Below are 27,237 nucleotides of genomic sequence, written 5' to 3'. Positions count from 1 at the left end.
GTCTACATGTCCTGGCCTCTCTGGTATCCACTCAGCTCTGCCAGTGTCTGTCCTCAGTCTATGGGATGATACCCTAAGTTGGCCAATGGATATCCTCATAGCATGGGACATGAAGGCCGCCGACCAACATACTGAGGTAGTATAAAAGGGCTGGCTCCCTTTTCCCTCATATTATCTCTTTTTTCAGCTTCTGCATTGATAGGTAGCATCTACGGGACCTCCCTCATGCTGCTCCACATGATGTACTATCTTTTTTGGTGATATTCAACAGTGATCTTCTTTTCTCCTTTATGCTTGCTGTCCATATACAGTGTTGTACAATTCTTGCAGCATTTTTGAGTGGGTATCTCAGCATAGTACCCATTCTTTCAGGTAATGGGCCTACGATCCATGTGCTACGTGTGTATAGCCCCACTAGATCGTATCGGATTGCCCGGTTTCTGTCCTCATGTGTAAGTCTAATGTATGGGAAATCTGGGTCATACCGAAATGGAGGGAGCTGGTCCATCTGTAATCCATGTGCCTGAAACCAGGTGAGTACTGTGCCATACCAAGATGAATGCTCTCCTCTGGCTGCTATCTCCAAGGATGACTCGGGGGAGTCGATGTGGATCCATCTCCCTCACCCTCTGTATATAAGTGACTGTTTGGAACAGGGCCTCCATCAACATAGCAGCCGCAACAAACTCTGCCTGGATGATCTGGTGGGGAACAGATGGCTGCTGTGTATCATCCGTGACAGCATCATGATCTGAGGACACTCTATGAGCTGCCGTGTTAAATATTAATAGTGATTAATGTGGGAATAAACAAGTGCTAGGTGGTTGAGTAAACTAGCACTAAACGTAAGCCTTAAATAAGCGGTTCCAATGTGTGTGAACAACTGCTAGTTTGTATAAGTATCTTGTGTAGGAGCAGCCTCTTAAAAGGCATATGTGGTGGCATCATACTGAGAATATGTGGTGGAATCTTATTTAGCATATGTGGTGGCATCACATCTAGCATATGCTTAGAATATGCAATGAGGTCTCTCCTATAAAAAGGACCTACTTGCATAATGAATTTATGATATCCACTACATCTTGTACTCCCACAAATCCCTTAATCTTGTGTTGATCATCTTGTCAATTATCATCTCTCCCTGTTCTCCTCACTTTTGTGTGGCTACACTCTAGACACTTGCCATCAATTGGTATCAGAGGCACTGCCATCAATTGGTATCAGAGGCACTGCTTTACAGCCCGTGGAGCTTTGCGCCTAGATCCAGCCGCCGTCTCAGAGCCAGGTGCCGCCCAACTCAGCTGCCCTAGAGCCGGTTGCCGCCAGTTGCCGCCGTTCAGAGCCCGTTACTGCCGGCCAACTGGGCGGCGCTAGTGCCCAAACGTACCACCTCCACCGGCCAGTTGGGTAAAGCCACTGTAGTGAGCCACCTCCGTTGCTCAGCTGCGGCCGCCTGCTTTGCAAGGGCCTCAACTCGCTGTCCAGCCACATCTCCAGCTCCATCTTGGTCTTGCTCTCCACTTCCAAGCTTAGCCTGCTCTATTTGGGGGAAAGAGGAGAGAGAGCAATTGACAACCTCTTTCTCACAGAGGTTTGGGGCTTTCTTTTCGTACCTTATTTATTGTCGAATACAAAGCCTTTGTGTTGTATATTTGGGGATTATTGTTCATTAGGGGAGTTTTTCTAAGGTGGAAGCATCCATTGGCACTCTTGTTCCTATGCACTACTCCCGGAGTCTTGTGTTAGCTCATTCAAGTATACGCCCTGTTCTTGGTCTACTTCCACGATCGCACCTTCAATCGCGTCATATCCCGGTGCCTTGTGGACACACTCCCGTATCTCTCTTTCTCTTGTATTTTTCCAAGAGCTCACATCGGGCAGGGTGCGCGGGGGGTGGGGGGGTGCGCTTCCTATTCCTAGTTCTCTCTTCAACTTTGGAAAATCTTGTACTGTTGTGAGGATGTCGCAAAGAGCCACTTCCAATGAGCTTTCTGGATTCGGTGCCTTCATGACAACCAAAGATCGACTTGATGGTCCCAACTACTTGTTATGGAGTTTCATGCTCAAGAATCTCTTAATTGCCAAGGGGCTATGCGAGATTGTCACGGGGCAAGAGCCTCGTCCTGTTGCACCAACTCCTGGCGCCACGACATCAAGGGCGACTCAGACTGTGGCACAAGTTGTGTCAGGCATTACAACACCGCCTCCTAGACCCAGTGAAGACCAAAGACGGTGGGATGCCCGTGATGCTCAAGCAATGGCCATGATTGCTCTCTCAGTCAAGTGCTTGATTGTACCTCACATCTGATCCTGCAGCTCTGCAAGGGTTGCTTGGGTGGTCCTCGAGACCATGTTCGAGTCCCGTAATGAAGAACGAGTCATGTATTTGATGCGGGAGCTGGATGACCTGACTATGGACGAAGGTGATTCCATTTTAGATCATCTTACCAAGGTAACAGACCTTAAAGAATAGTTTCTGAATATAGATGAGGTAGTTGATAACAAGAAATTGATCACCACCGTTCTTAACTCCTTACCTAAGTCCTATCAGAGTTTCCATACTTCTCTGAAACCTCTCTATGAGAGGAGGAGGCAATCCTATATCCTTCAAGGAGTTGGTTGGATTACTTCTCCAAGAGGAGTAGACAAGGAAGAACAGATCCAAGGGTGATGCAAGCAAAGGAGACCTAGCCTACTTCTCCAAGGACAAAGGCAAAGTGGACTCGTCAGAGGGTGACACCAAGAAGAAGAAAGGAAAGTGTCACTACTGCCACAAGCCATGACACTACATCAAAGAGTGTCGGAAGAGGCTTGCAGAGCTGAAAGCTGATGAAGACTCTGCAAATTCCGCTTCTTCTACTTCCGACGACAAGAAGTAGTAACCAGAAGATAAAGTAAACCTAGTCCAAGATGATTGGGCTTTCTAGCCACATTATCACTATGGGGAGGAATGTTAAATATTAATAGTGATTAATGTGGGAATAAACAAGTGCTAGGTGGTTGAGTAAACTAGCACTGAATGTAAGCCTTAAATAAAGTGGTTCCAATGTGTGTGAACAACCGCTAGTTTGTATAAGTATCTTGTGTAGGAGTAGCCTCTTAAAAGGCATATGTGGTGGCATCATATTTGGCATATGTGGTGGCATCAGACTTAGAATATGTGGTGGAATCTTATTTAGCATATGTGGTGGCATCACATCTAGCATATGCTTAGAATATGTAATGAGGTCTCTCCTATAAAAAGGACCTGCTTGTATAACGAATTTATGCTTTCCACTACATCTTGTACTCCCACAAATCCCTTAATCTTGTGTTGATCATCTTGTCAATTATCATCTCTCCCTCTTCTCCTCACTTTTGTGTGGCTGCACTCTAGACACTTGCCATCATGCCAATCTGCTGGCGATAATTTGATGCCCAGGAGGGAGCTGCATACATAAGTGCCGGGGTGACTAGGGTGTCGAAAAGCCAACCCTTCGTACTCGGCTCTTGAAAATGCACATGGAAACACTGCCTCTCCAATAAGGCTAGAGCTGCATATCCTGTAGCGAGTCTATTCTTTGTTGCCTGTCTCATAGAGAATCGTGGACTTGTGAAGGTAGCTCTGGGATAGACATATGAGTGCACCACCTCAACCCTGCTACCCATGTAAGTGATCTGTGTATGGCTTGCAATTGGGTAGGAGGTGTGGAATACCATAACCTTGGTTTTCCCAAGGTTGACTGAGAAACCCCTTCGTGTGCAAAAATCTTGTAAAGTATCCATGTGCTTCTGTAGTCCCTCCTCAGAATCTGCAATGAGCACAATATCATCAACACATAAAGGGATGGAAACAAGAATACCTTCTAGAAAAGCTCCTCCGCCTCCGGTTCTCATCTATGTAAAGTCCAAAGAGGGTTGGAGATAGTGTGCATCCTTGTTTCACTCCGATGGTGCTAGAGACCTCCTCAGATAGTCCTCCTGGGCATCTCATCCTGCCAATAATTGACTCATATAAGGCAATGATAGCCCATATCAGGTTAGACGGGACCCTGAGATGCTTTAAGCATTGTTTGAGGCATTGTATCAAAAGCTTTGCGGAAGTCCACAAAGCAGCAATATAGTCAGCGGCCATTTGCCTTGGCCTTCTCGATGACAGCCCGAAGCGTGAATATGTGATCCAGCGTGGAGAAGGTCCTCTTGAATCCTGCCTGCCCTGGTGCCCTGTATCCCTCTCTCTCTGCTAGTGTGTTGAGCTCAGACTCAAGTATAGATCCATAGAACTTTGCCAAGATATGGCCGATCGTGATGGTTCTCTAGTTATTAGGATCCATGGTGAAACTGCTCCTCATTGGAGACCGACCACAATCGGAAGACAAATGCACAAATTTAGATAACTTAACCTTGGTAACTAATGAACAACATAAGCATCTACAAATCTGAAAATGACAATGCTCAATTTGACACCACCATTGATCCTAAACCCAATGCTTTTGTTTTATAGTTTTGTATTTTTTTCTTTGACGTTTATGCATACGCTTATGTAGCTATGCTTCTAAATGTGAAAATGTAGAGCTATGTGTAGCTCTATGTATGGCAAATATAGAGCTATGTATGCTCTATGTATGAATCCAATGCCATAGGTGTTGCCGTTGAAGAGAGAATTTGTTGATGAAGACTGTGTCATAGGCAATCTCCCACTTTCACTGGGTTAGGCACCAACACTACACTGGTCTTCCGGGACTATGCACCAACAGGCACGCTTGTACTAACTCCTGGTAGGGTGATTCACCGTGGAGGGATGAAATCCTGGTACTGCAAATGAAGCTTTGCTCCCAATCTCCCAGGCCCTCTGACCTTCACTGGCTCTCAAAAACTAGAGAGCACGGTCAGGGCAAACACAGGGACAATTGGTTCTCATAGACTCTCAGAGTGAGAGAGAGAGAAGAAACATTTGTAAAATAAATTCTGCAAAAATAAGTAAAGATATTTAATTTGTACAAAAAAATCTTGCTGGACAAGAGTAGGAAGAACCTGTTTTCTAGAGTGTAAACTATTGTCTTCCCACGGAAAATTGTAGGGTGCAGTCTTGCTTCAGTCGGCTGCAAGAGAGAGAAAGAGTGCAATTCGGGTCCTTGCTGCAGCTCCTCTGAAGAGAGATAAAAAGGGTACAGTCGGCTGCTGTCTTTCGAAGAGAGAGAAGCAGGTACAGTCGGCTACTATCCTTTGAAGAGAGAGAAAACAGGTACAGTCGGCTGCTGGCTGCTGTCCTTCGAAGAGTGAGAAAACAGGTACAGCGGCTGCTGTCCTTTGAAAAGAGAGAAAAGGGTACAGTCGGGATGCTTCCGTACTTCGGGTGAGAGAGGGAGGGAGCCGGTTTTCGTTTGAGCACACCGAGACTGCATGGAAGATAGTCGAGTTGGAAAAGTCTTTCACCTCCACGTACAAGCCTTACGTGTCCTCCATCGAGCCTTATTGATGTGTGCTCTTAAGGACCAATACACAACTTGCTTCAAATGGTTTTTGGGCACCCACATTTATATTGTTGCCCATGGCCAATAATTTTAATGAATGTGAATACATAACCTTATAAATACAACGGTTAGAATTACAGCATTTAAAATAAATGAATATGCCAAACTTACCACATGTTCACATGCAATAAATCATGTCAGAAGATAGGCACACCCACGGTACACTCGAGGGCGTCCTTGTCCAGTGCACTGGCATGACATAACAGGCAGTCACACGAAAACAAATCACGCTAAAACAAATCTAGCATACAAAGATGGATGCACATGCACATGTAATGGACAAAATCTCCCTTTCATGAAACTTGTACAAAACATTCTAGTCGTGCACAAAACTGGCACGACAGAATGTGAAAGCCGTGGCCTTTCTATGGAGTGACAGTCCCATAGGCAAGACGGAGTACAAACATGGGTCCTTCCATGGAGTGACAGTTCCATGGACAAGACACCGTCCTGGCCATACACTCGTGGCACGATACATGCTCCCGTCCATATGGCATGATCTTGGTCACACACGGGTGGCACGAAATTGGTTCCCGTCCATGTGACAAAATGACTCGCCCTTTCACATGAGACACCGGCTTGGCCTCATGTGAACATGGCACAAATCTAGCCGCTCTATGGAGTGACAGTCCCGTAGAAGTCCAATAATGGAGATGGACCAAATGGATGGGCAAATGGTGACACATGGGGTCTCCCACCTTATGGATAGGTGCAATAATATGTGATGACCAGGTGGGGGGAAAGCCCTTTGAGAGGGCCCTATTAAACATATGGGCTAGAAGGGGTGCCAGGGTCTCACCTCATACACCACCATGTCTTTTGTGACGAAGGTGGATGTGGTGGGACGTGTGTGAGGTGGATGTGGGAGGGGGGGTTGGGGGGGTATGTGGTATAATGTGTGTGCATGAGTGCGAGATGTGTGGGTCTATGATGGGGGTGGGTAAGCGGCATTCCTGAATCCTACACCAAGCCTCGCCAAAATTCCTGAAAGATGGGTACTATGCTGTGATACCCACAAAGAAACGCTGCAAGAACTGTACAACACTGTGTATAGATAGCAAGCATAAAGGAGAAAAGAAGATCACTGCTGAATATCACCAGAAAAGGTAGTACATCACGTGGAGCAGCATGAGGGAGGTCTCGTAGATGCTGCCTATCACTGCAGAAGCTGAAAAGATAGATGAAAATGAGGCTAAGCCTAGCCACCTTTATATAGGTGGGAGAGGAGCTGGTCGGCCAGTAGCAAATTAGAGGACTGGCCGACAATGCATAAAAAAATCTGAAATGATGCCTAAAAATTGGCAAAAAATAGCAAAAAAATATGTAGTGCCTAGATGCATATGAAGGGCTTCAAATGGAGCTAGATACAAGCATGAATGTGCATGGGAAAGTCCATCTGGGGATTAAATAATTTCCAACAATTCCTGCACAGGAAGAGTTGGTATAAGTCCTTGTGCTGTTTACGACAATGTGCTTGTTTCTTGTGGCGAGTGAGGTACCGGCTAGTATGTTCAGCTTCACGCTTATGGATTTGTCCGGTAGCTAACTCATGCAAAAGACATGCACGTGTGAAATTGCATTCGTCGTCATACCAACAATTTTGAGGCGTGGTACCTATGCGGGCTTTGGGGGTGGACTAGCGGGTGTGTGGAAAACTGTCAACGGCGGATGTGTGGCTGATTGTTGTGAGCTGTGAGGTGAGGGTGGTGAGGGGTACAGATGGGTCTACATCCAAGAGGTGACGGTAGAGCTGATTTGCATAGATAAGATCACGATCATGGGTGAAATGGATCTGGGTGTAGTGTGAGATGGGTGGTTCTTGTTTCGGGGTAGGTGGTGTGCAGATGAGGGTGAAGGCGAGGTAGTTGTGGTTGTCACCAAGCGGGCATGGTGGGATGGTAAAGTCAAGTATCAACGAGGCTAGTTCCGGCGATCCCATAAGATAATCGACTGTGCTGGCAGCCCCCTTGTATGGAAAACTAGTAAGCCCTCTTGATGGAGGCCACCGTTGCAACTTACATCCCATTATAAATAGCAAGGCTGTGGCGTGAGCCAAGCTCTAGCAGGCATCTCCCATAAAAAGTGATGGCTCCATGGTCCTGTGAGATCCGCTATAGCCCTGTGCCATCCCGGTCTATCACCTACAACCTGATAGGGTCCTCAAAATCATATATATGTATCTGCTCACTCTTGGTCCTAGCATTGAAGTCCCCAAGTAAGAGGACCTCACCTAGTCCCAAGAAGCCAGTGATATCCTCGGAGAGAGCAGTGGAGACTCCCTCCGCTCCTGTGGGGCATATCGTGAAGAATCCAGGACATAGATGCATTTGGAGGCTGTAATGTCCAACCGAACCCACATGTAGGGGGCCTTCTCAGCCCTTTTGACTATGCTAACCATGGGCTGTAAGTGTGTTCTATATAAAACCGCTACTCCTCCTGATCCCCTCACCCCTTCTGCTGTTCGGGTCTCCCCCCCGATCAGCTGACTCCGACTGATATCCTGATACATGTGGTAGTCCCCTCTCCTTGCTCTGGTGCATCTCTGTGTAGAAGATGATGTCCTGTCCTGTGAAAGTCTTCCTGAATCCCCCCGTGTCTGACCACAAAGGCCCATTGCAGTTCCAGACTGCCATCCTCAGATGTGTGGTCCCATAGACCCCGTGTCCCTATTTGGGACGTTTGTTTGTGATGATGACCTTGCCATCTCTATAAACTGCTCACTTTCCCGTCTTACGAGCTTCAAGCACCTGCGACATGCTCATTTTTCTATGCTCCACCTGAGTGGGAGTGAGGTCATCCGTGATCACCAAGATAAATTTTCTCACCTTTGAAGGCTACTCTATGATCCAAGAATGCTTGCCGGCTGGTGGCATCCTTGAATTTGAGGAGTAGTGGGCAGCGGCGGTGGCGGACAGAGCAGGGCGATGAAACAGGAGCAGAGGGTGGAGGGTTGCGGCACAGCGCAGGCGGCAGTGGACAGAGCTGGCGACAAAACAGGAGCAGAGGGCGGTGTGGAGGAGAGAGAGAGAGAGAGAGATTTTTTCAGCTGTGGCATTTGTGCAACCTCTTTCATTGTCAATGTGTAGGTGGTTTGTGCTTTTGGAAGGTTAGGAACAATGTTTGGGTGTGAAAAATGCAATATCAAACCGGATCTCGTAACAATTGCTAAGGTAACGGATCGTTCTATTGACCTTTGAAATGTTGTTGTCTTTTCAGTGGGGAGAAGCTATCTGACTTTTAATTGCATGATTTTATCATAGAATATGTGGATATATTTCACAACATAGCATGGGAATCTATTGTTGGTTTTGTTTATGATTTAAATTCTTTCTTGAGAGTTTTGAAGGTTTTCAACAATTTTAATGAAGTAGATGTGTAGAATACTTAATCAGAGAAAGACAGCATTTTTATTGGATGTCACACCGAAAAGATACAAAATTATAATCTAAAGAATAGTAACAGGTTTCACACTCATACTATCAAACCCAATTTGGGTATGGGTGCCCATAAGATTGAATAACTTACTAAATAGATATGACTTAATCTGTAGAGTCTAATGTCTCTCTTAAGGATAAAGTTGTGTAGCAATCCCAAAAGATGGTGCACCTTGTTGAATCTGTCATTGCAAAGTACATTGGTAACAATGTCTGCTGATTTGTCTTCTGTTATCACGTGCATTAGTATTCAGCTCCAAATGCAGTTGTCATGGTAGGGACTAGTTCGGGTTAGGTTTTATCAACCCATGTTGGGAGACTTGATCCATGAAGAGAAAAAAAAAGGCTGTGTCTGAAGCAGGGCACCAAGAACGGCAGGCAGCAGTAGGATGCTTGCGCAACTTACATAAGTGTGAATGCAATTAATGCAAAAACATGCATAAACACAACTAGCACAAATCAATGCAAGTTGGACTACTTTTTCGAGGTCTATAAAAGGAGCCTGTCTCTCTCCATTCTAAATGTCTCTTACAAGTTTATTGGGAGCAGCAAAGAGAGATTAAAAGAGCAGCAAATTCAGCTTAAACAGCAGCAATTAACACAGATGAGTCTAAGGCTTCCTTTTGCAGCAGATTCAGACCTAGTGAGGATGTGTTGTGTGCATTTTTTCAAGCCCAGTGTGTGTGTGTGTGTGTGTGTGTGTGTGTGTGTGTGTGTGCTGCTTTAGTAGTTCTTGTTAAGATAAAATTGCTAGAATTATCTATGGCAGCTACCTAATACCCTTCTTCTTTCTGTCCTTTTTTCCTCTCTTCATTTAATGGTGTATTTCTTAATTTGATTCCTTGAATTGTTTGGCGAAGGACCTCACGGGATCCTTGGAATCCCACTGTGAGTTTTGAAACAAATCCTCCTTTTTGTTTAACTTGTGATTGCGTTGTGCCTGCTTTTGGACGGACAATTTTACATGTGTACAAATGTGTGCCGCCACAGTGGAAAATGTTGTTTACTATATTAAGACCATGTGGGGTTGCAGGCACTGTCATCTGGTTATATGCCAATTGGGGCTGTCTTAATAAGTCCACACGTTGCTGAGGTAGTTAATTCGCAGAGTAATAAGATGGGTAAATACCTCTTCTTTGCTACTGTCTTTAATGCAGGATTTAGTCTTGTTGAGTACTTAATAGCTTTATGTGTATGACTATGTATGATGGACAACTTAGCTCCTAGAAACACAAAGCCTAGCTCTGAAACCTCTTGTGCCTTGTCTGTGCTGGAGGAAGCCATCTTTCAATGGGAGTCACCTTTTTGAGTAAGAATTCAGAAGAGGTGGCATTTTCTATGTATGATAGTAAACTGGTTTTGAAAAATTTGATAATAGGCTTGTAGCATATATCATCTGAGACCAGGATGCATGTGCCATGCCTATTGGAAGACAATATGATATTAGGGTTAGGGGTTAGAAGAGTGCTAGCCATTTGTGAACCCTGACTGAAAAGGGATAGACCCTGAGCGACAAATAGGCTTAGGGAGGGATGCACATGGTAGATTAGGTGCAGTGACACAGGCCTATGAGATGACAAGCTGGAAACATATGGAGCAAGTATGGACAGCATAGAAAGGAAAATAGTCAGCATGTACAAGAAAAAGGAGGTTTTCTGAAAGCTTTTAGGGCCGCTTTTGCTACCCATGGGCAGCCCCAAAACAGCCCTGACCAGGTGCCCAGCCCCTTTTCTGGGAAGCTCAGTGTCAATCAAATGCTCGAAGAAATGATCCCAAATTGTTGCATTTGAGGCCTTAGATCGGCACTTGATGCATAAGGGACCTACCAATTTACTTAAACGTTTAATACATTAGAATCTACTTGAAATACACACCGCTTATGCTACCACACCAGATCCGTTGTTCTTGTACTTGTGTTAAAGTGCTTCTTTATTTTGATGCTAGGATCTTTTGGGCATGGTTTTACATACTCTGGGCATCCGGTGTCATGTGCTGTTGCACTTGAGACTCTAAAGATTTACAGGTAAGTAGGATGTTAGAAATTGGAGGCTTCTTTTCTGTAAGTAAGTGATTTTCCTGGTTTTTTTCTCCATGTATGTTGTGATTGTTAATGCTTCTTTTTCACAGGGAAAGAAAAATCATTGATCATGTGAAAAGCCTCATTCCTTTCTTTCAAGAGGGTATGCGGGAGGCTATTGGTGAGAGCCCTGTTGTTGGAGAGGTATTGGATTCAAAGTTCTGTCTAAGAATGGATGTAGTTGGATAACTTTTACAAAGCTCATCTAATCTCCACTCCTGATTTTTGTGAACTTAGGTGCGTGGAACTGGGCTTATCATGGGAGTAGAATTTACAAGGAATAAGTCTCCGACTGACCTGTTTCCAGCATCATGGGGTATGCTCTTAACTGGAATTTATTTACTTTGAGCTGTTTTTTTTTTCCCCCTTAAAAGAAAAAAGACACGAGGAACTGAGGTGAGAGCAGTGAACGTTTAGCTAAGTCGGCCTTATGTAGGTGACTAGGCTTCGGAGCAAGGAGCCAATGGGGTTATTTTAAGTACTTCTATATGAAAAATATGCTGTTTTACTATGTCCAACAAAGCACTCTATTGTAGATTCTGATTGGTTTAATTTGTCAGATGGTTGATCTTTCTAACATGATGCTTTACGAACTTGTGGAGAACAGTGTCAGTCATTACTCCAATTAATGACGAGTTAGTCAACGTAGGGCTGAAAAATGTAGACATCATCTTTCTGGGCATTTGTCAATGAGGCCTCAGGAGGATCTTGAGTAGACCTCTGTGTACAACCCCCTCTCCAATAATTAGGATACTCATGTAATGTTCCTCTGCACATAATGTGGTCGTGCTAGGGAGAGCTACTAAGATCCAGCCCACATGAAAAGCAGCCGGTACTTTAAGAGGTTGGAGCTGCTGGGGGTGACGGGGCAGCTGGTGCTGTGGTGGTGGTCGTATATCGATGGTGACCTTCTCCTTGTTTGATTGAACAGCCTCGTTCTAATTCCTTTGGCACCCTTTTTGCCCAGACAACTTGTATTGTTTGCAGGTGCTTCCTCGGAGAGTCCAGAAATCACACTCCACAATTAGTCTTGCTCTTCCAATTTTAGCTCTGTTTATCCTGGTTTTCAAGACTACAAGATAGCACTGCCATCTTTCTCACAGAAAAGAAAGCTTTCTGTAACCAATACCTTGCTTTGGATGCTATGATGATGGCCCAAAAGGGAAGAGGAGCCCCTCTTTTCTAGGCCTAAGATTGGCCTGACCATGGCTGTGCACCCCCTTGCTGCAGGCCAACTTGCTCGTGCCCAAAAGCCCAGTCATGGCCAGTCCACACATGTTTTTTGCAAGCTGGGAACTTCATTGCATAAGCTGCCCTCGTTTGCAGCACTTTTTTTGGCAGTGTTTTCTTACTATGCTTCTTGAAAATTAGTAAGGGGCTCATGTTTGCAATGCTGTTTGCAGCCACAGGGACTTATTTTGGAAGTCAGTGTGCAGAGCAAGGTATGCTGGTGCGTGTTTCAGGGGATACAATCATGATGTCACCCCCACTTATCAGCACCAAAGAAGAGATCAACCAGGTTTGGCAAAACTTTTATTGATCTTTGGCATTGATTAGGCAAGTTTTGGATTGCATGAAAATATAGTGTTTAAGCTTGTTACTTGACAATGATTCTGCTTGACCTAACCATCCCTTTCTTGCTCTACTCTATGAAGAGGATGGGCATTGTCCTGGTGTAGTGCCTACCCCTCACTGGATCGCCATAGTAGTGCCCACAGGCTGAGTGACATCCCAGGGTCCCTCTACACCACAGGATTCTAGGTGAGAGATGATCAAGAGTCTCATGTCTTGCATTTTCCGGGCAAGTGTGGCACAGCCCATAAAAATAACAAAGCTATTTGACTGTTATTAGCTGGACAACTGCAGGCTGATCAGATGACCAGCTAAAACAAGGGCAAAACTTGGCATACAAAGAGGATATACCCCTGCCCACATTGAGCATTTATTCTCCAGAATCCAATCCAAATCCTAGACGATGAAATCCTTGCTTGGCTAGCAATCAGAGATGTTTCCTATGTCTTTCCCATAGGCTGAGCGACATCCCAGGGTCCCCTCTACACCACAGGCTTCTAGGTGAGAGAGATGATCAACAGTCTCATGTCTTGCCTGTGGCCTGAAGTCTTGCAAGTGTGGCACAGCCCATAAAAATAACAAAGCTATGGACTGTTATTAGCTGGACAACTGCAGGCTGATCAGATGACCAGCTAAAACAAGGGCAAAACTTGGCATACAAATAGGATATACCCCCGCCCACATTGAGCCAATCCAAATCCTAGACAATGAAATCCTTGCCTGGCTAGCAATCAGAGATGTTTCCTATGTCTTTCCATCCAGACATGGCCAGGTTGATAGACCTGTGTGGGAGAGAGAAGAATTAGGGTTAGGTTAATGTGGGAGACATACACAGAGAAACAACAAGGGAGAGAGAGAGAGAGAGAGTTGTGGGGATAAGTCAACTCATAATGATATGAGTGTGTGACTCCCCTATCACACATGTATATTGCACTAGTATACATAGTGCACTTAGTACATTAAAAGTACTAAGTGTACTATGTACTATAACTTATGGGCTTGTACACACTATAAGGGTGGGCATAACGCCTTTACCCCAACAACCTCCCACTTAAAGGCAAAGTGCCCTTAAGTAAAGGAAAAGAAAAAATCAGCATGTACATGATAATATACAAGGCCAAATCAAGGCTGAAACTGGCCTCATCCAATGCCCATCAAGTGTCTGCAATGAGCAAACCGCTCCGGAGGCAAACTCTTTGTCAACAGATCAGCCGGGTTGTCATCTGTGTGAATCTTAACAAGCTGAATTTGCTTGTTCTCTATCACCTCTCTGATGAAGTGATACTTCACATCCACATGCTTCGTCTTTGCATGAAAAACAGGGTTCTTTGCCAACTGAATGGCACTCTGACTGTCACAATGCAACAATGGAATATCCCCTGTATAGCCCAAATCAACTACTAACCGAGATAGCCATAATGCCTCCTTGCAAGCCTCTGTGGCTGCAATATACTCGGCCTCTGTAGTAGATAAGGCAGTGCACTTCTGCATCCTGGATATCCATGACACAGCACCTCCTGTGAATGTAAACACATAACCGGTAGTAGACTTCCGGTTATCTGGATGACCGGCATAATCCGAATCCGTGTAACCATGCACTAATGCATCCTGTTTGCCAAAGCAAATGCACAAATCCTGTGTGCCCTTCAGGTATCTCATGACACCTTTCACTGCTTCCCAATGCTTCTTGCCAGGGTTGGCCATGTATCTAGAAACCACTCCCACTGCAAATGCAATGTCTGGCCTAGTAGCAACCATGGCATACATGAGACTGCCACAAGCTGAAGCATACGGAATCTTGGCCATATCAGCCCTGTCACTATCCGACTGTGGGCTGTCCATAGCACTGAGTTTCACATATGGAGGCAAAGGAGTACTAGTCTTCTTCCCCCCGTCCATATTGAACCTCTGCAAGACTTTGCCAATGTATTCCTTCTGAGACAAATACAACACATGCTGATTTCTGTCCCGAAGTATCCGCATACCCAAGATGTGATTTGCATCACCCAAATCCTTCATATCAAAGGTTTGATGCAGCCTCTGCTTCAAGGCATCCATCTCTTTACGAGATTTCCCGGCAATCAACATATCATCAACATACAAAATGAGAATCAATAGACTGCCATCCAAAGCTTTCTTGGTGTACAAGCAGTGATCTATGTCTCTTCTCCTGAATTTCTGAGATTTCATGAATGTATCAAATTTATGATACCATTCTCTTGGTGCCTGTTTGAGCCCATAAAGACTCTTTTTCAGCTTGCATACAAGCTTCTCCTTTCCACTCACTGCATAACCCTCTGGTTGCTGCATATATATCTCCTCATGGAGATCACCGTGAAGAAAAGCAGTCTTCACATCCATCTGAATCAAGTCCAGATCATCATGCGCAACCAAAGCCAACACAGCTCTAAGTGTGGTCATTTTGACCACTGGAGAGAAGATCTCCTCAAAGTCCACACCATATTCCTGCTTAAAGCCCTTAGCCACTAACCTGGCTTTGTACCTTGGCTTTGCATCAGGTGCAACTTTGAGCCTGTATACCCACTTGCAAGGCAAAACCTTCTTGCCTGTAGGCAAATGCACCAACTTCCAAGTTCCATTTTTATGCAGAGAATCCATCTCTGACTTCATGGCACGCTCCCATAGAGCTTTGTCTGCCATCTGTAAAGCCTCCTTATAACATGAGGGCTCCCCACAATCAGTGAGCATCAAGTAGTCAACCCCTGGAACAAACCTGTCAGGGGCTCTGGAGGGTCTAGTGGACCTCCGTACCCAATGACCATCATTTGCAGGTTGCTGTCCAGCCTGCATATCACCCATTGGTGGCTCCTGTTCCATGCCATAAGGCTGAAAAATCATGCCCGGTATCTCCTCTAACTGTGGTATATCCATAGGGATATCTTCTGCCATCTCTGGCTGTCCATTTGGACCATTTTCAGCACCATTTAAGGGCTGGTTTTGCTGCTGTAATGGCTGATTTACAGCCCTTGGTTGTTGTCCATGATGTCCATCATCATCAAAGATGACTCTGCCAGGCTCCTGTTGCCTTGCAGGCTCCTTATACATGCATGTTTCATAAAAAATGACATCATTGCTGCGTATGATCTTTCTATTCATGGGATCCCAAACTCTATACCCCATTTCACCTCTGTCACCATATCCTAGGAATATGCATTTGTGAGACTTAGGATCAAGTTTGGTGCGCATTTCCCTGCGTATGTGCACGTACGCAACGCAACCAAACACTGTCAAGTGCTTGTATGACGGAGGCTTCCCTGTCCATACTTCTTCTGGCACTTTCCCACCAAGCCTCGTGTTAGGTGACCTGTTTATAAGGTGAACGGCTGTCATAACAGCTTCAGCCCAAAAACCATGAGGTAACGCAGCATGTGACAACATAGAACGGACCTTCTCCTGAATGGTCCTGTTCATCCTCTCTGCTGTCCCGTTTTGTGGAGGATCATAAGGAGTAGAGAGCTCCCTCTTGATGCCTTTAGCATCACAAAAGTCCTGAAACTGTTTGGACATATACTCTCCACCATTGTCGGAACGCAAAGCCTTCAGTGTTTTGCCAGTTTGATTCTCAACATGAGCAACAAACTTCTGAAACACTGAGAATGTATCACTCTTCAAACGAAGAGGATAGACCCACACCTTGCGTGTGGCATCATCAATAAAAGACACAAAGTATTTTGCCCCTCCCAAAGAAAGCTGAGGCATCTCACATACATCTGTATGCACAAGCTCTAACTGAGCATCTTTCTGTCCAAGAGCTTTCTTGTGGGGGCACTGTAGTTGCCTACCATATATACAATGCTCACAAAACTGAAAACTTGAAAACTTTAGAGAAGGCAAGTAACCCAAACGAGACAATTGCTCCATTCCCTTGACACTCATGTGTCCCAACCGGCTATGCCACATAGAGATTTCCGGCAGCTCGGTTGCATTTACATTAGCATGGTGACAAACACCTGCATGCATAAAGTAAAGAGTGTCCACCTTAGAGCCTCTGGCAACAACCAGTGAGCCCTTACTAATTTTCCACTTTCCACTACCAAATGTGGTAACATAATCAGCATCATCAAGCTGTCCAGTAGAAAGCAGATTCTTCTTGATCTCAGGCACATGCCTGACATCATGGAGCATAAGCTGTGAGCCATCTGAAAACACAAGCCTCACATCACCTCTGCCAAGAATCTTGCATGCATGGTTATCACCCAAATAAACCACTCCTTCATTGCCAGCAGTATACCTGACAAACAAGTCTCTGCAACCTGTGACATGAAAGGAGGCACCTGAATCAATGATCCATGAGTGCATACCATGACCACGTGTAAGAAGTGAATGGGCATCAAGTGAAGACGTAAATAGGACCTTATCCTCACTGCCACCTGCATGTGACACATTGATTTTCTCTTCTTGAAGAAGAGCACCCTCAACATCTGCATATGACAGCATAGCATTCGAATTGCTAGTGGCTGTCCTGAATGTGTCCCAACTCTCTGGCAAAGTGCATAACAGAAAAGTGGCTTTGAACTCATCGTCCATTGCCAACTTTTGATTAATGACCTGGCTGACAATACCATTAAACTCATTTAGATGGGCTGTCATAGACGCCCCTTCCTTCATCTGAAGACCTATGAGTTTCTTCAACCAATACACTTTGCTTGAGGCACTTTGTTGGGCATACAAGTCCTGCAATCTTTGCCACATTCCCCAAGCTGTCTTCTCTTCACGAATGCTGAAAAGTAATGAGTCTGACACAGACAACATGATAGTAGATCTTGCCAGCTCATCCATATCTTCCCACTCTTCAGCAGTAAGAGAAGCGGGCATCACACCCCTTTCTTTGATAGACTTGTGCTGCTTTTTCTGGAGCAACACATTGTAGCACTGGGTTTGCCAAATATCATAATTATGCGAGCCTTCAAGCTTCTTGATGTGAAGCAATGAAGAACTCTCACCTGTGGTTGCCATAGCAATATGCAACCTGTAAATGCCTGACTCCCTGCAAAAATGTGCAAACACTGCACCAAAAGCACACAAAGTGCTCACAGTCGTTCTCCCAAGCTTTATCTCCCACCTGCGGAAGCAAGAATGCAACTTTTCTCCCACTTTATGTGATGAAAACACCAAAATCTGGTTGCTGCAGATTTTGGACAGCACCTTAAATGTGCTCTGTTGCCCTTCCAAAGTACTGTACAACAGTACCAAGTGCTTACAAATGATGTACCAAACCTGTACCGGCAAGTACAGCAGCTGAAATTGAACCTTTTTCCCACTCAAATCAATGTGCAGCCATGGCAAAACTTGTACAAAGCTGTACCAAATCTGTACCTGCAGGTACAGTAGCAATAAATGCTCTCCTGGCTGTCCAAATGAGTGAAAATCAGACTTTTACAGTCCTGTACACTGCATACAACAGTCCCGAACAGAAATTGGGCAAAAGCCCCTTGACTGCAAGCTGATTTTTGAGGATTCAAGGCATAAATGTCTTGCCTGCTGCTTTGCCAAGCTCAACAAGCATACGAACTTGAAAAGCCCCTTGATTTAAGATCAATTTCTGATCATACATGGTACATTGACGCACATGAAGGCATTCAGAGTGTTCACGATGCTTCCCCCTGGCCACATATACATCAAATACATGAAACCCCCTTGATTTACAGGCACATTGAGTGCTTGTAAGGCATCAACACATTATTCACAGCATCAAATGCGATCGCCTGCATGCAAATCAACCAAATCGGCACAAAAGCCCCTTGATTTGCACTGCAATTTGCTGCAATTTTGCCCAAATGTGCGATTTTTCACATCATACGGCATGTATGAGTGCTTAATTGCACAATTACATCAAAAGCCCCAAATTTCGACATTCAATTTCTTGCAAATTGATCCTGATTGTGACCAATTTCCTGCAAATTGATCCTGATTGTGACCAATGTCACCCAATTTTGCCAATTTTGCTCAAAAATTGAGCAATTCGGCACCTGTATCTGCTCAATTGTTGATTGTACTTGCTCAATTGCAAATCCCAAAAAAAAATTGAGGAAAATACCTTGTAATTTCTGATTTTTCTTCAATTTGCAGGCTGATTTTTCTTCAATTTGCAGCTGCGGCCATGGGCATCTATGGGCCTCGGACTACATATGTCCTCGCACTTGCGGATGCACCAGGAACACACGAGTTTCTGCTCATGGATGATGGTAAATGGCAGCATGTGAAGGAAACCACGGAAATTGGAGAAGGGAAGCTCTTTCCTACTACCACCTTGTCCAACACTGCTTGCCGTCACTGCTAAAGCCGCCCGCCTTCTCCACCAGCAGGCCAAGCGGCGCCATCTCGAACAGCAGCCTCAGCTTGGCCTTGGTGCTGGGCGACGACACGATTGTCGAACGTCGCACGCAGGTTGCCGGGAGAGTGATACCAGTTGTGTGGGACCTTGGCGAGGCGCGAGGCGCCGTAAAGGGTCTCTTCGAACCGGTTTATCCTCTTCGCGTTGGGTTCGCGCAGGCCTCCTCTTTGCCACGTATTCGCCTTAGGCTGCGAATACTTCAACGCCCGCCTTCGCTCACGCTTTCGCTTCAGTGGCTCGCTGCTTTCGCTCAACGCTTTCGTTTCGCCTAGCGCCAGCTTTGCTGCCTTCGCTTGATTAGCTGCGCCTGACTCCTTGTCTGCCTGGCTGCTGTGACCCTGATGCAGGCTGCTCACGCTGAAGGGCCTTTTGGTCGCTTCTGGCTTTTCACACACAGGCTAATGGGAGAGTCGAGCTGCTGCCTGCCTGCGTCAGAGATTCGAAGGGCACCGGCTCTGATACCAGTTGTGTGGGAGAGAGAAGAATTAGGGTGAGGTTAATGTGGGAGACATACACAGAGAAACAACAAGGGAGAGAGAGAGAGAGAGAGTTGTGGGGATAATTCAACTCATAATGATATGAGTGTGTGACTCCCCTATCACACATGTATATTGCACTAGTACACATAGTGCACTTAGTACATTAAAAGTACTAAGTGTACTATGTACTATAACTTATGGGCTTGTACACACTATAAGGGTGGGCATAACGCCTTTACCCCAACAAGACCCAGTGCAAGGCTTTGTAATGTCAAATTGGCTTGATGCCTAGCTTGATTGCATTTATACTTGCCAACCATGAACAAACTTGCATTCTGCTCACGAGATTCTTCTTGACTTGCAGTTGATATCTATCTTCAAAGAATCTGTGAGACGAACAGAGACGAGAATTTCAGAGCTTGAATCTAAGGAGCCAAACGTTTGACAGAGTCCCAAACATTCATTTGTCGCATAGCATGGTGATGCATGCATCCACTTGTGATGATGATGGTGTTTCTTTCTCAATGGCATCAGGGCTGATATTCTGAATGGTTAATTTCTTCATTCTACTTCTTATGGAGTGCAGAAGTTATGTACAGGGCATCTCCTTCGTGTGACAAGGAAATTCAAGTGACTTAAAGGTTCTATGGGCCTCTCTTATACAGGTTAAGGAAATACATTTTGTATTGTTTGTATATATGTGGTTGCATGTGATGAAGGTCATTGACACATAATCTGGAGATGATTAATGAAGGAGACATTGATCTCTGAACATATGACATTGTGAATTATTAATGAAGGAGACATTGATATCTGGCCATTCGACATTGTGAATTGCAACCACACATGACAAATTAGATACATCGCACAATTTTTTTACATGTTCGGCAGGACTAAACAATTTATATGGGAATTTGAAGGTCAAAGGTCTATAGATCGCGAGGGGTGTGGAATTCTTTTCTTTTTGTGAATTAGTGTGGTTTTAGAAACCTTTATGGCCGGGTACCAGTCTTAGGTACACATCCTCTTGTTGTATTAAGGTTTTATTTAGGTTAGATAGCCACATGAAGCTTATCTTTATATTTCAATATATTAAAAATGGTGTAAAGTGAGGTTTTTATGGCTGTGTGTAGATGACAAATAAATGTAGCTCGTGTTTCAAGATTTTGTGAGAGGATGTTTCAGGAGATGTTTTCAGGGCGAATTTTTTAATAGTTTGAATTTTTAAGTTGGTTGGTTAGCATGAGGTTTGGAATTGAGTATGTTTAAAATCGAGTCTGCGGGGGTCAGCTGTGGTTCTTCTAGAGCAAAAAGGATTTTCTCTGAATTTGTAGAAATCACTTTTTGTGACAAAGGAGCATGCTATTTACTTGTCAAAGGTCAAAAAGATCTAGGCTAAACTTAATGCTCCAATCAAGCAAAAGCTTTATGCATATGTTTATTGTCTTAGCATATCTCCTTGTCAATTAAGGATTTACAATTGACTTTTGTATGCTCAATTGTTCATGTGTTTTTCCAAGAAGTATGCCTTCAAACATTTTTCAATTCTATAGGTGTTTCAAGGCTAAGTATACCATTCTTATGCATGCTCTCCATAGGTCACATGGGTGTTGGCACCTTAAAATGCATGCTCTCCATATGTCACATGGGTGTTGTAGGCACCGTTATACCATAAGGCTAAGCATACTATTCTTAAGCATGTTCTCCATATGTCACATGGGTGTTGTTGACACGTTTATACCCTAGTATCATTTTGTTGTACTACTACAACATGTTACTTCATCTTTCTTTGATTTTAAAGTGTGGCAACTAAGCATTAAAACTTATCACATCATCTTGCTTGTATGGGCATGAAAATGGTTCCTTTGATTGACCTTGTATTCTAATTTTAATATCCCCAACTCTGATAAAGTGGTTTTGTTCTAAGAAAAACATCTATCCAAGACTCCTAAACAGGTGTTGATACATGTAGTAATGCTGGAAATGGAGAATTGCACCCTATGTCAGCAAGTCAAAAATTTTATAAACAAATGTTTAGAGCATTAAATGTGTATGTTGAAATGTGACCATTACATGGTAGGTCGGTAAATAAAGAGCATCATATTGCACAATATCAAAGTAGTTCAAGAATAAATTTACAAGGTGAGTGTTTTGATATTATAGGTTTTAGATTTAACATTTATTGAAAGTATCGTGTTTTTCTATTTCATTGATAATAACACCATTAAATTTTAGTTTTTGGTGAACACTCTCACTTTCTTTGTTCCCTTCTAGGAGCTTATGTGAAGGGATGCGAATGTGATGGCATAATGTGTGCTGGATGTAGCAATTGCCTCACGTCTATACATTGGCGCTATTAGGTTGATTCTTCTAAAAGAAGATGTCTTACATGTATCCTTATAGCTCAGGGTTTTTGAATAAAATCGTTAGAACAAAGGTGCCCACATAGGCAATACCATTGAAAATGAGCTTATCCAAGAGTAAGCATGGGAATTGGCTAGTTGGAGAAGGCTTTAAGGGAAGAGTCTCCTTTGGTGATTCTTGTGTTTTAAAAAATAAAAACGTGTTGCTACAAAAGTCAATTATTATCCCAATAATTGCACATCGACCCTGTCATAGGCATATTACATAAAAGTATGTATCACAGTTAGGCATTATAAAAATAAAGTACTTGAGCCTAGGTCATACAAAAAAAGAAATATGGGCATAAGCTTGTATATGTGAACCTATAGACTTGAACTTACAGACCTAAGTCTAGACACATGAACTTGTAGATGTGAGCTTAGACATGTGAGTCTAGAGACGTGAGCCTGGGAAAAAAAATGATTCAAAAAATCAAAAATCTCAAAACAAAAAAAAATAAATCTTATTTTTATTATTACTTTTCTTAAAAAATTGGCTTTAGTAAAACAAACATATCTATGTAGATCAAGCACTAGAGAGTGTTTCACTAGAGTGAAACCTTGATGCAAACTCGATTATTAAAATTATCAATACAATTGACTATGGTGCATCAAACCACACTTCAAATCCACTCAACCTTTGGTCCCAGAAAATGACAATACCGTCGACTATATTGCATTAAACCATACTTTTTCAAACTCACACAACCTTTAGTCCCAACAATTGACCAACACTTAACAGAGCAAGAAAAACTCGTTCGGATCCATCTCCAATGAATATAGTGTATCAAACCACACTTTCTCAAACCCACCAAACCTTCGATCCTAAAAAATGACTAGTAGGTGATGAAGAAGAAAAAACTCCTTTAGATCCACCTTTAGCGAGAAGATTTAGGACGAAATGAGGTAATAGAATGTAAACGTGAGCGGAGGAACAACGGAACACCTAGAAATTGGAGCTGCCCATGGTCCTCAAAGCCTGAGATTCATTGACCTATAAACAACGCCATAAACTTCATGAAAAGAGCAGTAAATCACCCTAACTTTGGGCGAAGCTCCAATGAAAGAGCGGAGCACGACTGAGGAACCTCAAGGTTTGCTCCTTTAGGAAGTGGTCAAACCATGTTCGATGCCACAAATCTTAAACATTTGGTGACGATCTTGAGTGTTTCTCAAATATTTGAAACATTTGGTATTGACACCAAATGTTTCAAATATTCAATGCAAATCCCGAGTGTTTCTTAAAACAGACACCTACTACAAGCAAGAGTCCCACTTTCCACATGAGCCCATTATAGAAGCGTCTTTACCATGGAACCAAGTTCCAATTATTCTCCATTCGACGAGGAACATGGAACATGGGGAAGGTTAAAGAGCCAATGCCCAGGACTATCTCAAACCAAAGGGATCCACAAGGGCATACACATAATGTGTCCTTAGCCGCAAAACAAGCATGTAGTCTCAAAGCTAGCAAAGTGCCATTGGAAAGGCCGCGCGACGGAGGAATAGTGCCATTGGAAACCACACAGACCAACCCAATGAGGCAAAAAATCCCAAACCTTGAAATAGAGGCTTTTGTGCAACCACTCCCTTACATTCCACCACCACTTGAATATGCGTAAGACATGCTTAGGATGGTGTCTGAAATGGGAAGTGGGCTTGTCACAAATATAGCACCTAGACTCTCAGAGTGGGAAAAACAAAGCCAATCCCCATGATGATTAAATTTGATGGATTTGGAGATCTTATTCAATATCCACATAGCTTCAATCAAATTTGTGAGGTCATGGAAGAATTGATGATCCCACCAAGATCTTTTCATTCGGACTTTGCATTGAAGTTTAGTTGAAAGAGAGAAAGAATGTAAAGAAGACAAAGGATCAAAGAGAAAATGAAGGGGAATATGAGGAGAGAGGTGTTAGTGGTAGGGGTTCGAGTGGAGTAATGTGAGGATGGAAGAGATGAGGATGATGGAGGTGGCAGATTGGGTTGGCTCTATCATGTAGCCCCACATTCACCTCAATCGACTTTCTTGTAGATATGGTACTACACCTAGAACATCATTTTCTTTATTGTTGTTAGATGCAAGCGAATCAAATAAGGTACCAACATTGGCGATTTTGGCTTTACTGATGTTGGCGGGATATGCCACATGCTAGTAAAAGATGATTATGTTCTTGATGTTGGCGGGATATGCCACATGCTAGTAAAAGATGATTATGTTCTTGAGATGAACCATATCAGTGCATACACGCTAAAAGAGAATTACAATATTGGTATGTGGCATGAGAGGGAATCAAATAAGGTACCAACATTGGTGATTTTGGCTTTACTAATGTTGGTGGAGTATGCCACATGTTGGTAAAAGATGATTATGTTCTTGAGATGAACTGTATTAGTGCATACACGCTAAAAGAGAATTATAATAGTAAGACTCTTATTTGTTTTGAGCATTTCTAACTATGCTTTATAATCTTTCTGGGCCCCCGTAGACTCTTAGTGGCTTGATCAGTGATGGTCTAGAACCTGTCATTTTGCATTGCTAACTTATTGGGCAACTTCATTGGAAGTGACTTCATATTCCTTGGCCTTTTCAAGATGTGCCTAGAGTTCTTCAATTTAAAAAATTTCCACCTATTCCTCTACCTCATCCATCTCTTTGAGTGCCTTTATTTTTTCATCTCAATCTTGGCTAATCCTCTTTAAATTTTCAAATCCTTGGGTTGTATTCTATGTCTCATTCTTAGCCTCTTTAACCTTTTCCCTCAATTGCTGGTAGTGACAATCATGGGCTCTTTCCAACTAAGTGTCTTCAGCTTCTAACTTATTGTGATAGCATGTAAACATTTGTTTGGATGTCCCAACTATATGTGTGATTACCTCAAGCCATTGGGCACCTATGGTGGCAAAGGAGTTTAGGTTTTAACCTTGAATTTTTGCTATACGCTTATTATTTACGAGCTAAACTAACTTTGAGTGCTTAAGGGTTTCTTGTAACTTTGGTGTGACGAGTGGGTAACTTCTTACGAGAGTGCCCCCAAAAAAGAAAAAAAAATCATTTTAAAACTAATCTAAAACTTTTTATAACGATTTTTTATTCTGCCTCTTTTTGGCCTATTTTCAAAAAATAGATGTTGCTTTGTTCTTAATAAAGTCAAATTATACATATTTTTTTTTGGGTAACTTAAAGTAATCTGAATTTGATTCTCATTTGCATTGAAAAATACACTTAAGCGCAACTATACAATTGATTTACTTATGACAAAAACATTGAAATATACTTTAGCATGCACAACCATACAATTACTTTATTTTTAAATATATATTGCAGTGAGCCACACTATCACCATTTATATTTTGGCATGCTACTACGTTAATTTGGCACCTTTGTTGGACATCAATTAATTATTTTTTCAATCATGAAATGGCTAATACTATGTATGTGCAAGTCTTCATGTTCCCATGGTAGGATATAGATTTAGAAATGCATCCATTGGGCTAGAAGTGATCCCAAGTTCTTAAGTAACTCATGGGATCTTGGAGAACTAGTGTGCACTAGCAAAAATGTTTGCCAACACACCAAGTACAAGCCACAAGAGAATGCCCGATTGGTGCTCAATTCTTGGAAAGTGTACTTGGGTGTCATTAGGAAGACATGCCCTCGATCCAACAAAAGCCCTAGTACAAACTATTTCAGGGATTTATATAAGGAATGTGAAGGATTATTTAAACTCAAGTTCCACATAAACTCTTATCCTGTGGAAGGTAGCTTTTATGTTATGACTGCCGAAACTAGGCTAGAAGAGATCATCCTTGGAAGGGGATGGATTTGCCAAACATGACTACAACATAGTTTGGACAATGAGGACATCCATTATCAAGCTAGGAAACATGGAAAAAATGCATGTGAACCATCATCTCCCTTCATGGAAAAATTTCATACAAGCATAGGAAAAGGATTCACAAAAGAGGTTGAAGCTAATCACCCATTGATCATATTTACCAATGAAAAGTTGTTTGCCTTTGTTTTGCTTGCCCTCTTAGCCCCTCACCTCTCTTAGTGTGTCGATGCGCACTTATACCACATGTACCACACATAAATCCTACTACAATCAAAACAACATGTTGTGAAAACCCTACCTTTGTAGGAAAACCAAGAGAAGAGCATGTTGTTGCCATCAATTTGGCATCTTGCCTTGCACTTGAATACTTCCAGCACACTTTGAATGCCCTATAGATTTTTCACAATATCTTGTCAATATTGCAAAGTTCCTAACCCTAGTGTCTCCCTTCCGTAAAATTAAAATATAGAGTATGCACATTATAGGAACATTCACACTCACTAACCCTAGTGTTTCCACTCCATTAAATTTAAATATAAACTCTTCACATCATAGGAACATTTGCATTAGTGTGAAAATGAGTGCAAGAGAAGAAAATCATCATGCTCTCCACACACAAGGGTGAAGCTCTTGAGCTTGGCAATTTGGTAAGTTCCCATGATCCTTACTCCATAAAGTCTAGAAAATAACAACTACCATTGCCACCATATTTCCTTTGGTGCTACAAAAAATTATTGTTTTGTGAGAATAATGGATAATATTTCATGCATTTGAGAGACATAGGGAGGAATATCCCTTTTTGACGTAAACTTTTGAGTAATTTAAACCCATTTTAAGAAAAAATGTGTGATTTTTAAATGTCATTTTTAAAAATGAAGCTAAATAAACGAGTCTGCACAACTAAAAAATAACTGCTTCAATTCTTGAGTTTTCTCAAAAAGATCTTCAATTTTCTAAAAACAAAATGATAAGTGCCTCTTCTTTGTATGTTATAGAAAACTAAACAATTTCTTGGAAAAAGGAAATACACCCCAATTATAATCACAAAAGTAAGCTATTCTTTTGAAATCCTCACACAAATACTTTTTACATTATTGGCTCTTCATCGGACTCTATCCCATTTGTGTTTATGTCCTCTACATGGTTGGAGGACTAGGATAATGTTGATGAGCCATCTTCATGTGCATCTTCCTATGCACTACCAACTACCATAATCTCCAGGTCCATAGCTCTTATATCCCCAACTCTTAAATGGTTGCATGCCCACTTTTTCACACTTGTAGACTACATGATGTGTGTGTGAGAGAGAGACATCTTGTGCTATCTTTGATTTGTGATGCATTTAATATGCTCAAGAGAGCTATCAAGAGAGCTAGTGAGATACTAGGATTAGGATTTTGCATTTTTAGAGAAGGTGTAGTACAACTACACAGTGCAACTACACACTACACGTCACAAAATGCTTAAAGTGGAGAAGGTGCAGTGCAACTACTCTAGAAATCTTGAAGTGGAAATCATCATGGGATTATGCTATGCTTAACCACTCAAGAGAAAGGAGGAGAA

General features: G+C 42.9%; 1 protein-coding gene across 1 annotated transcript in view; it reads left to right on the top strand.

The window, feature by feature from the left end:
• LOC147605408 (vanillin aminotransferase-like) overlaps window positions 1–20,250 on the top strand; it is a 54,601-nt gene extending 34,351 nt beyond the window's left edge. The window contains exons 12-18 of the mRNA XM_086793566.1: window positions 8,600–8,683; window positions 9,981–10,068; window positions 10,892–10,970; window positions 11,075–11,168; window positions 11,262–11,340; window positions 12,428–12,543; window positions 19,795–20,250. Of these exons, the coding sequence (XP_086649692.1) occupies window positions 8,600–8,683; window positions 9,981–10,068; window positions 10,892–10,970; window positions 11,075–11,168; window positions 11,262–11,340; window positions 12,428–12,543; window positions 19,795–19,875 (621 nt within the window). The 3' untranslated portion in view covers window positions 19,876–20,250. The remainder of the gene's footprint in view (window positions 1–8,599; window positions 8,684–9,980; window positions 10,069–10,891; window positions 10,971–11,074; window positions 11,169–11,261; window positions 11,341–12,427; window positions 12,544–19,794) is intronic.
• Window positions 20,251–27,237: the final 6,987 nt, after the last annotated feature.

Source organism: Cibotium barometz, chromosome 59, assembly GCF_041138505.1.
Source record: "Cibotium barometz isolate CiBa-2024 chromosome 59, ASM4113850v1, whole genome shotgun sequence".
Lineage (NCBI taxonomy): Eukaryota > Viridiplantae > Streptophyta > Polypodiopsida > Cyatheales > Cibotiaceae > Cibotium > Cibotium barometz.
This window is presented reverse-complemented; position numbering and strand designations above follow the sequence as displayed.